The 11,995-nt window shown below is 37.4% G+C and overlaps 2 protein-coding genes across 3 annotated transcripts in view; one reads left to right on the top strand and one right to left on the bottom strand.

Moving 5' to 3' along the window:
- The window catches only part of prkcab (protein kinase C, alpha, b), a 205,940-nt gene extending 205,414 nt beyond the window's left edge, over positions 1 to 526 (bottom strand). For both annotated transcript variants that reach the window (XM_016239745.1, XM_016239746.1), the window contains exon 1: positions 260 to 526. In XM_016239745.1, the coding sequence (XP_016095231.1) occupies positions 260 to 426 (167 nt within the window). In that variant the 5' untranslated portion in view covers positions 427 to 526. The remainder of the gene's footprint in view (positions 1 to 259) is intronic.
- A 2,920-nt stretch (positions 527 to 3,446) lies between these two features.
- LOC107556591 (centrosomal protein of 112 kDa-like) overlaps positions 3,447 to 11,995 on the top strand; it is a 182,007-nt gene continuing 173,458 nt past the window's right edge. Inside the window, exons 1-4 of the mRNA XM_016239723.1 lie at positions 3,447 to 3,695; positions 3,979 to 4,082; positions 4,215 to 4,405; positions 4,537 to 4,670. Coding sequence (XP_016095209.1) covers positions 3,679 to 3,695; positions 3,979 to 4,082; positions 4,215 to 4,405; positions 4,537 to 4,670 — 446 coding nt within the window. The 5' untranslated portion in view covers positions 3,447 to 3,678. The remainder of the gene's footprint in view (positions 3,696 to 3,978; positions 4,083 to 4,214; positions 4,406 to 4,536; positions 4,671 to 11,995) is intronic.

The following is an 11,995-nucleotide window of genomic DNA, read 5'->3' as shown; positions in this document are numbered from 1 at the left end:
CCCCCCCCCCCCCCCCCCTAAGTTCAAGCACAAAATTAAAACGCAAACATATTGCCATCCTAATTTACTCGTGTAGCCTATGCACCTCAATTTCCTATGAAAGGCAGAAAATTATGAAAAATAATTTTTTTTGGTGTTATGCTTGCCTTGCCACTAGAAAAGTAAGAAATGATTGTCAGCTATCAAACCAAACATCCAAGACTGCAATTTCTCAAAGTTTCACATGTAATGCATGAGTACTGCATGCAAAGCATGTTACCAGATAAAGTCGGTGCAGTGGCTGCAGAATGTGGGCTGCCTGAAGAATCGAGCGATAAATTTGTGGTTTTTAACTTCGTGCACGTTCTTCTTTCGCTGAGCTCCTTTCCGCGCGAATCGATTGACCGCGGCGGACGAGTCATTGATCTGTATCAGATGATCAGCCATCGCGCCGCTATTCCTCAGGTGTGTGTGTGTGTGTGTGTGTCCTCCGCTGCGCGAGTCGACGCGTCTACTGTACGCGTTCAGCTGCGTCTCTCCTGTTACAGCGCGCGCCTCTCTCACTGACACTGACGTCAACGCTCTCTACAGTGCCTGTCCACTCGTCACTCAATACGAGGGTGCATGACGCCATCCCGTGGACGAAAAGCAGAAACACGTCATCTGTAGCGTTCCAAACGCGATTATTGGGGATGAACAGAGTCGAACGCTGCGGAACAACAGTCTGTCGACCCACTACTGCCATGTGTGCGGCTATCAGAAACCTCTTTTTGTCTGTCGTACTAGAATTAGAATTAGATCATTATAATGTGACCGTGGACCACAAATCCAGTTATTATAAGCAGTGTTGGGGGTAACGCATTACAAATATATATATATTTATTTATTTATTTTTATTTAGTCATTTAGCAGACGCTTTTATCCAAAGCGACTTACAGATGAGGACAAGTAACGCGCGTTACGTAATCAGATTACTTTTCCCAAGTAACTAGTAAAGTAACGCATTACTTATCTGAGTTACTTTTTCAAATAAGTAACGCAAGTTACTTTTTTTATTCCATTTTATTGACTGACAGCTCTCCTGTCCCCATGTTGAGAGAAATCAGATGTTACTGTAGTTCTAGAATAAATATGAATATGCATTCATTCATCTCACTCACAAAAACACTCAAAATGAATACAAATAATGCAACTCAGAATATGACGCAAGCCTGAAATAATTAAATGTTAAACAACACAAATATGCTTTATGTATTTAATCCCATTCTGTTGCTTCTGACCTTCGATGGTCCAGTTCAACCGTACTAATAAGCACAAATTACTCTAGACGAACATTTGTGTGTCTTTGTTTATTGCTGAAAGGTCTGTGAGAGCCAGAAATCTTGCTTGTTTGTAGGTGACCAAATACTTATTTTACCGAGGAATTTACCAATGAATTCTTTAAAAATCCTACAATGTGATTTTCTGGATTGTCTTTTCTCATTTTGTCTCTCATAGTTGAGGTATACCTATGATGAAAATTACAGGCCTCTCTCATCTTTTTAAGTGGGAGAACTTGCACAATTGGAGGCTGACTAAATACTTTTTTGCCCCACTGTATATATATATATTGGGGGGAAATCGCTTTTAAAAGTTGTCCAAGTGTTCTTGGCAATGCATATTACTAATCAAAATTACGTTTTGATATATTTACAGTACGAAATTTACAAAATATCTCAATGGAACATGATCTTTAACATGCTAATGATTTTTGGCATAAAAGAAAAATCAATCATTTTGACCCATACAATGCAGCCTATTGTTGGCTATTGCTACAAATATACCGTACTACTTATGACTGGTTTTGTGAGAGTACAAACAAACAACAACAACAACAAAAAACTGTTAAAACTGTGCCCTTATTTAGTACATTTAAGATATTGTGAAATAGCAAGGCCTTCCATTATTTTATATACATGATTTATTTTCTATATTTTTCGATGTATACCATTGGCACCTTTGTTATGTATGTGTTTTCAAGCAATACAAACAAACAAATAAATATATCAAACATTTAAATGGCTAAATAATGGATATTTATAGATATAGCCTATTTGTTTGGTCGTGAACTTTTTTGTAGAATTGGTTTTTGCAAAAACTGCCGGTTGCACAAAACCCCTTAAGTTAAGAAAGTTAGTGCTAATTCATGTATAACTAAAACTAACGGCTTTAACCTGTTTTTAAAAAAAAATAGTTTGTAAATAAATAAATAGAGTACCCTAAATATCAAACTTAAAGGGATAGTTCACCCAAAAATGAAAATTGTGTCATCATTTACTCACCCTCATGTCGTTCCAAACCTGTATGAGTTGCTTTCTTATGTTGAACACAAAAGAAGATATTTTGAAGATTGCTGGTAATCAAACAGTTGGTGGTTGCCATTGACTTCCATAGTATTTTTTTTTTCCTACCATGGAAGTCAAAGGCAACCGTGAACTTTTTTGTAGAATTGGTTTTTGCAAAAACTGCCGGTTGCACAAAACCCCTTAAGTTAAGAAAGTTAGTGCTAATTCATGTATAACTAAAACTAACGGCTTTAACCTGTTTTTAAAAAAAAATAGTTTGTAAATAAATAAATAGAGTACCCTAAATATCAAACTTAAAGGGATAGTTCACCCAAAAATGAAAATTGTGTCATCATTTACTCACCCTCATGTCGTTCCAAACCTGTATGAGTTGCTTTCTTATGTTGAACACAAAAGAAGATATTTTGAAGATTGCTGGTAATCAAACAGTTGGTGGTTGCCATTGACTTCCATAGTATTTTTTTTTTCCTACCATGGAAGTCAAAGGCAACCACCAACTGTTGATGTCTTCTTTTGTGTTCAACATAAGAAAGCAACTCATACAGGTTTGGAACGACATGAGGGTGAATAAATGATGACACAATTTTCATTTTTGGGTGAACTATCCCTTTAAATGGGTTTGTTTCGCCTGCGATTTTATTGTTGCTAGGAAACGGAAACGCTTCTCGCGACGAACGGAATGAAGCCACAAACAGTAAGCTCTTTTCCTGTGTCATGAGGAAGTAGTAAAAGTAAAAAGCGCACGTAAACATATCGTAGAAAACATAGAGACAACTACTAAATAAAGTTTTCTCGGTGTGAGTGATATTGCTGAAATGTAAAGCTGTGATGCACAAACTGTTGCAAGGAGCATGTGACTAGCTTGTGTTTAGCAGTTAGGAGAAAATATATAGAGAAAAATATCAATAGTAGCTACTACAGCAGTTAGTCCTCTAATGTTGTAAAACAAATATCCGAATATGTTATAAAGTTGAATATTTGCATCTCAGCGTACAATATTAAGAAAGTAAAAAATCGTACAAAACAAAGTAGTTGTACAAAGTACATCACGGTGACAGAAACGACTCTGTTATGTGAGACTTTTATTTTGAAACAGTAAAGGCGCGCGTGAACTACGACTTCACAGTTTGTCAGTTTGAAACCGTTTGTGAGCGTAAAGTAGCAACAAGTGGAGGAGCGGCGCACAATCACAGCTGCAGAAGACACTATACGAAGACATTATTATCGTTCAAAATGATTTAGTGCGCAACAAGTATTTACCGTAGACTTACGTTTACATTAATACTTGCGTTTACATTAGCACTTTATATAAGCCCATCGCAGAAGCAACGTTAGCGCTTCTCAATATTTGTGAATGAGTTCTGCTAACTGGTGAGCTAACAAAATGATGAAAAAAAGAATTATGTATCTGTAAATTATGATTTAATATAAACTATCGCACCACATCACATAAATATGACTAATTATGTATTCATTAGAATTTTAAACGCGTGTCATTGGCTGTATGCTGTATGTTGACAAATAATGACATGTCTGTTATTTATGGCTGTCTGCTATGATAATTAGCTAAAACATGCACCAAAATGCATACCTAAAGTCACATATGGATACAGTAAACTACAGGTGGTTTTAATTAGTCTTTTCATGTATTTAGGAGGAACATGAGTGATCAGGACTGCTTTGGGATTCTGGACTCTGAGTTTGATCATTACCTAGTGGACATGAAGCCATATGTGCTTAAACTGACTGACAAGACAGGTGAGAATATATATATAGAGAGAGAGAGAGAGCGAGAGAGTGCTCTGTCATTTCAACACAGGATTTGTAAGGCTACAAATAAGAAAATTCGACTTGAAAATGATCTTTTTCAAAACCACATTTGCCCATCAGAGCGGCAGCAGTGTGCACTGTGGATTAAAAAGTTGTGTGATCCTGAGACCTGCGGCTCTGGACTGACTGGAAGGAAAAATCGTAACATGTACGCCCGACTCCTTCTGCACATGCTCAGAAAGGGAGTTTTAGAGGGTCCCTTTACCCACAAACCTGAAGCAGGCAGCCTCAAGACTTTACCTACGTACATGGTAAATACTGCACTGATACATGTGTTTACCTTGATCTGTATAAGGCAACATAACACCATAAAACGTTGTATAGGTCTGAGACCTGGAATCAGTGGTGATTGTTAAGCATTGTGATTTTTTTCTGCTTTTAGTCCATTTATTTTGATGAGCCGTTGCTGGCAAAGTCACAGGAGCAGGGATCTGCAGTGCTGCCGGACTGGGTGTCCGGGGAGTTGGGTCAGACTGATGGCTCATGGTCCACCTCACCCCTCTCAAACACACACAGGTATGACACAGATTACAGATCACAGATTAAGACAGCTGTGTTGAGGTTAGGATGTGATGTGATATACAGTATGTGATTGATTAATTGCTTACTCCTACTGGATGGATGAATAATTGTGAATCTTGTCTCATGAAAAGGACCTAGATATCCAGGTCATACTGTATTTCACCCCAAAATCAAAAGGAAATATATTTAAATATATATATATTTGACATAAAGACATCAAAGCTTATTTTAGTACACAGGCCCGAGTGATTAAAAATAATATTGATGCTGCTACTACTACTACTACTAATAATAATAATAAAATCAGGAATTAAAGCTACAGATGCTTTAAATGATTTCAATTTCAAAAGTTTGGGGACTGAAAGTTTTATTTATTTATTTTTAATGAACAGAAATACAATTTTTATTCAGAAAGGATGCATTAAATTAATCAAAAATGACAGTAAAGACATTCATAATATTACCAAATATGTTTTTATCTTCAAATATTTGTTATTCTATTAATAATTTAACTTTCTATTCAAAATTCAATGCATCCTGAAAAAAAAAACGAGTTAATATTAAGCAGCACAAATATTTTCAACGTTGATAATAAGAAGAAATGCTTTCTGAGCAGCAAAACAGAATATTCGAAGGATTTCGAATCGATCGGTAACGTAGAGTAATAAATCGTCAGCATATAGGGCTAATTTAAGTTCGATTCCCTTCCTTGAAATACAGGAAGTGTTCTAAGAATTATTGAAAGGGGCTCAATAGCTACGGTAAAAAGTAATGGGGATAGGGGCATCCCTGGCGTGTACCCCGTGATAAGGTAAAATACTCAAGTAGAAACTGAAGCTTGTGGGTCAGCATATAGTAGACGTATCCATGATATCAATCCCTCCCCAAAACCGAACTCCTCCAGACCTCTAAACAGATAATCCCACTCTATCCTATCAAATGCCTTTTCGACATCTAACGAAATGATCACCTCAGGGGAAACACTATTTTGTCTTGAGTATAACATATTAAAAAGAGTACGAATGTTAGAGAATGAATACCGTCCTTTAATGAATCCAGTTTGTTCCTCTGAGATAATACTAGGAAGTACTGCCTCTAAACAAGAGACCAAAATCTTAGCTAAAATCTTAACATCAACATTGAGGAGGCTAATAGGTCTGTATGAGTTACGTAATGTTGGGTCCTTCCCAGCTTTAGGAAATAGAGTTATAGATGCTTGTCTCAGTGTTGGGGGCAACATACCTAGATCTAAAGCTTCCTCAAATACAGACAAAAGAAGCGGGGCCAGTTTGACATGAAATTTTTAATAAAATTCGGAAGGCAACCCGTCTGGGCCAGGGGATTTCTTAGATTGCAGCAAATTAATTGACTTAGTGATATCCTCTAAGGTGATGGGTCCATCAAGTTCAGGCACTAAAAGAGGATCAACCCTAGGGAAGTTAATACGCCCAAGAAATTGGTTCATTACTTCTGAATGGCCAGAAGCTTCAGTTTTATACAGAAAAGAGAAAAAGTTTTTAAAAGTTGAATTAATCTCCACAGGATCTGAAGTTAATGCTCCATCGGGCTGTGCAATTTGAGCAATAAATCGCGAAGCTGCTCGGTTGCGAAACTGATGGGCCAGGAGGCGACCGGACCTTATCCCCATGCTCGTAGTAATTACCACGCGCATGTAACAAAAGTCTCTCCGCCTCACCTGTGGATAACAGATTGAATTCTGCCTGCAGATTAAGCCTTTGTTTATGTAGCTCAGGAGTCGGGCTATGAGCATATTGGTCATCTAAAGCTTGAATACTGTTAGATAACTTTTTTTATCCTATTCCTCCCTTCTTTATTAACATAAGCGTAGTAAGAAATTATCTGTCCTCTTAAAAAGGCTTTCAAAGTTTCCCAAAGTAAGGAGTAAGAGATTGAATCTGTCTGATTAGTAAGGAGAAAGTCATCTATTGAATTAGAAATATATTCACAGAATGCTAAATCAGGTAGAAGTAAAGAATTGAACCGCCAGGGTGGTCGAGAAGTGTGAAATGAAAATAAAAAAATGTCAAGACTTAGAGGGGCATGATCTGAAATGACGATGTGCAGATATTCAGAGTTTACAACCTGAGGAATTAGAGAATTATTGATAAAAAAATCATATATACGACAGAAAGACTGATGGACATACGAGTAGAATGAGTATTTCCTCTCAGTGGGATTAAAGTGTCTCCATGGGGCAATATAACCATTTTGAACCATAAACTCAGAAACAATCTTAGACATGGCAGAGGGAGCTTTCATAACAGTGCTTGATTTATCCAAATCAGGATCAATAACACAGTTTAGAACTCCTCCAAATATCAAAAGATGTGTGTTCAGAGCTGGGATCTTTTACAACAGATCCTGAGCAAAGAGAGCATTATCAAAGTTTGGGCATATATTGTACATTTACCAAAACTATTGGTGTTTGTGAAATTTTCCCTTTCACAATTACATATCGTCCATTCACATCAGAAATAACATTGTCAATAGAAAAGTGCACAGTCTTATTAATCAAAATGGCAACTCCTCTAGACCTGGAATCAAAGTTCGAATTAAAAATGTGTGATGTCCAGCGAGTTTGGAGTCTGCATTTATCCTTAAGGCGCAGATGAGTTTCCTGGAGGAATACAACGTCAGGTTTTTGTAGTTTCAAATGTGCCAAAACTTTGGATCTTTTAATGGGACCATTCAGTCCTTTCACATTCCAACTCAAGAATCTAACTGAGCTTCTGGTTTTGTCCATAATGTTAGGTTAATATTTAAGAGAGGAGGCCACAAGCAGAGGGGGAAGAAAGAAAAAAAAAAAAAAAAAAAAAAAAGACAATGCATATTTATTTGCATAAATACCAAGGGTGCCAATATTCATGTCCAAGACTGTATAAGGCGGGATAATCCACAGTTAGGTATAACTTAGGTTACACGATTTTAATGTGCATTAAAATTGTCATGCATTAAAATTGTGTAATGCACACCTATGGATTATCCCTCATGTTATACAAATAGAATTGAATAGACTTGCATGGGCCTACAAATAGAATAACAATGTCAAGTATTAATGTTGGTGTCCTATTCTGCCTATTAAAGCCATGCTGTATGAACTTTGCTGAAGAAATTCGAGACTCACACCTGTAGCCTAAATGAATAGGTAAATGAATACTAATTGAGCTGTAAATTCACTTGAGGGAAACATCACTCAATTTCTTCTCTCCATTCCCAAACAATGAAGGCAGAACACCAAAACTCTGGAACCTCCGATGCTCAAAAGACGTATCTATTCCCGTCTATGTCGTATGAAGTCACTCCCGAACATATGGAGTAACATGAACAGTCATTTCAGGCAACATGAAATCATTTATCTAAACTCACTTGGTTAACAGTTATCAATTATCAGAGTACAAGTGTTTATAAAATAGTGTCCTTTGCATACTTATCTCTACATAATACCTAGGAAGTTGAATACTGTTCGTTAAACCATCGCTGTGCTTCTTTGGGACAGTCGAATTGAAACTTCTCTTCTCCAAGGTCTATCAGCAGGCGAGCAGAGAATTTAAGAGAGAATCTCACGTTCTTCTCACGTAGGCTGTTTCTCACAGCTGAAAATGCCGCCCTCCTCTTAGCAACGCTGGAGTTGAAATCAGGAAAAATGAAGACCTTACGACTCTGATAGAAGAGCTGGTTCCAATTCCAACGCTGGACAGCCTTTTCTTTATCGCTGAAGTAGTGAAACCGCACGATCATCACTCTAGGCCTTTGATTCTCCCGGTCAGCCGAAGACGTGGGGCCAATACGGTGCGCTCTATCCAGCAGCGGGGGAGTGGGAAAGATTTCTGACCCGAGCACGTCCTGGAAAAATTGTGACATGAACGTAACCGGATCGCTCCCTTCTGCTCGCTCGGGGATGCCGATGACCCGGAGATTGCAATGCCGAGAGCGCGACTCCAAGTCCTCCACTTTATCGGTGAGTTGCTTGTTAGCCGAAGTCAACTTTAGCACCGTCTGTTCCAGTGCTACAATGCGGTCGCTGTAATCGTTCAAGTGCTGATCAAGCTCGTCAATGTGCCGTCCTTGTGATTCAATGCTCGATTTAAAACTCTCAAAGGACGCAACAACCGGGGGACGTCGATGGCTGCTTTCACCTCTTCTGCAATGGTAGATGATAGCTCGGAGATCAGAGTGACACAGAGATTTTCCAGATCCAACGGCAGCTTGTCACCATGACTCTCTGTCACGGTTGCTGACGATTTAAGTTTACGTTGCCTTTCCGAAGCCATAAATCCTTCCAAGCTACAATCGTCGAATAAGTAGTTTGAAAAATAAACCACCAAGTGTGCTTAACGTTTCAGGCAGCCTGAAAGGTATAATAGAACGACAAAGTGCTCGCGAGCTAACTTCTCACTCACATGCTCAGCCGGAAGTCCCTACTTTATCAGCATTTTAATCCATCTTGTAGATGACCTGGGAACTAAGGTTCACTTAAAGTGGGAACTAAATGTCTTTAAAATAAAATAATTGTTCACTACATTGTGATCCAAAATATTTTGAAGAACACTGGCTTTCATTGCATGGACAGAAAGAAAGAAAGAAAAAGAACAAAGAGACATGTTTCAAAATGTGTTTATTGTGTTCTCAGAAGAAAGAAAGTCAAGCAGGTTTGGAATGGCATAAGTTTTTATTTTTGGATCATTTGGATTGGATTATTTTTGAACTATCCCTATAATTTGGAGCTTCACACAAGGACACAATGATGGCTCCATTAAAACCAGGCCTGTAGAACATGAAATAGTCAGACCCTCAGTTGATTCTCTCACAATACTTTCATGTTCATCTGTGTTTGTTCACTGCACTGATAAGTAGCTTCATGCAGAAGCAGTGCCCTCAAAACTCCACAGAAAACTCTGCAGATCTCCTCAGAACTGGAACACCTGCCGTTCACAAATCTCCACATCCCCAGACCCACTGTCAACAACTCTCCTGTTCTCTCTGACAAAATCCCATTAAACTGTCACTTATGACTCCTACTGAGCTTCGGCTATATATTTGCCTTCCTAAAAGCGAGTGGCAGTGTCGTCTCTAAAGTGTAGACCCAGGCATTCCACAACCTTCTATGCCTTTTCCTTTGAGCCAATAGCTCTCCAGCCCCATTTACATCAGTTTGTCACTGGTTCATGCTGACATAAAATCATTTTTGTGTTGCTAAAAGTAAACTTTGTGGAGCGAAAAAGGATATACGTTGCACCAGCGCACAATCAAATGCTAAGTTATTTTGGCAGAAGTCACCAACTCTTACCGAAAATGAAAAAGTTCAGGTTGCTCCAAGTAGGTGTGAACCAGTGTTAATTTCGTTGACGAATAATTTTCGTCATAAATTTCGTCAATGACTTTTTTTCCCCGACGACAACGAGACGATAACGAACTAAAGCTCTACTTGAATGACAAAAAACTATGATGTAAATCTATTGACGTTTCGTCAACGAATAAAAACAAGATGAAAATGTTAGGGAGGGACGATTTGGGAAGAGATTCATTCAGAACGAATCTGCTGCGTGGTTCGGAGGTTAGATGCGTACATATGAACTGGCGGGACATAAGCTAACATACACAAGGGATAGGCGATACCTCTTATTTTATTTTCGATGCGACGTCGATACCGATACCGATGCCTCTAAACTAAACTGATCTTTTAAATTATTAAAAGAATATAATCAGTAATGATATTCACTTATTTATCACATATTAGATTTTAAAGCCATGTTTTTAACATTTCATAGGCCTTTTTTGTTTACACTCTCAGAAATAAAATATACTATAATTGTACTTTAGCCCTTTACTGGAGCAGTAACCTCAAAGGTACAACTATACCCTTAAAAGTGAGCATATTAGTACCAGTATGCATGCTTTAAGGGTAGACTATTGACGTTTCGTCAACGAATAAAAACAAGATGAAAATGTTAGGGAGGGACGATTTGGGAAGAGATTCATTCAGAACGAATCTGCTGCGTGGTTCGGAGGTTAGATGCGTACATATGAACTGGCGGGACATAAGCTAACATACACAAGGGATAGGCGATACCTCTTATTTTATTTTCGATGCGACGTCGATACCGATACCGATGCCTCTAAACTAAACTGATCTTTTAAATTATTAAAAGAATATAATCAGTAATGATATTCACTTATTTATCACATATTAGATTTTAAAGCCATGTTTTTAACATTTCATAGGCCTTTTTTGTTTACACTCTCAGAAATAAAATATACTATAATTGTACTTTAGCCCTTTACTGGAGCAGTAACCTCAAAGGTACAACTATACCCTTAAAAGTGAGCATATTAGTACCAGTATGCATGCTTTAAGGGTAGATAAGTTACAAAGGTGCACCTTTGAGGATACCTCATGAGAAATAAGCATGGCGTTACGTAAGTACTAAAATGTATTGTTATTATTATTATTACCATGGTAAATTTGTGGTTACTGCAGTTTTAGTACAAATACTGTGGTAAACTGTGGTTACTGTAATAAAACCATGGTTAATTCTTGTGAAAGGCTGCCTGGCTGTTGTACCCCTAAAGCTGAAACTTTAGCATTTTTTTTCTGACAGATTTATTAACCGCAATTACAGAACATAACACAATCCATTTGAACTTTTAACAACCAGTTTAAATAAATTTACTTGCACAAACTAGCCAATTTAAAATAAATATTACATGTACACAAAAGTTTGGGGTCAATAAGTTTATTTTAAGTCTCATGCTCACCAAGGCTGCACTTATTTGAAAAAAAAAAAGTAAAACAGTAAAAGCAGCTACTAAAATAACTATTTTCTATTTTAATATATTTTAAAATGTAATTTAAAATGTATCTGATCAAAGATGAAGTTTCAGCATCATTACTCCAGTCTTCAGTGTCACACGATCCTTCAGAAATCATTCTAATATAATTTGTTGTTAAAGAAACATTTATTATTATTACTGCTTCATATTTGTGTGGAAACCATGATGCATTTTTCAGAATTAATTTTATATATAGTAACAATGTTGTGTAGGCTAATGTATGTTAAGTTAATGTGGCAATGGTTTCTTAAGTTCTTAAGATGCTTCTGATACTATTAAACACAGCCCTATTTAAACAAGCACTGTGAGCCATGCGTCAGCAGCGAACGCTCGAACGCTCTGATTTGTTCTGTCTTTCAGCATTTACGTGTGTTCCGATGAGCAGGAGAAATGGTTCTATCCAACACAATCATTTGCTAATATACTTAGAAGCTTTTTTTATGCACCGAATTTCTTGATAAATAAAT

Source organism: Sinocyclocheilus grahami, unplaced genomic scaffold (genome assembly GCF_001515645.1).
Source record: "Sinocyclocheilus grahami isolate Dianchi unplaced genomic scaffold, SAMN03320097.WGS_v1.1 scaffold574.1, whole genome shotgun sequence".
Taxonomy (NCBI): Eukaryota; Metazoa; Chordata; class Actinopteri; order Cypriniformes; family Cyprinidae; genus Sinocyclocheilus; species Sinocyclocheilus grahami.
The sequence above is the reverse complement of the archived record's forward strand: the minus strand, read 5'-3'. Positions and strand labels throughout refer to the sequence as shown.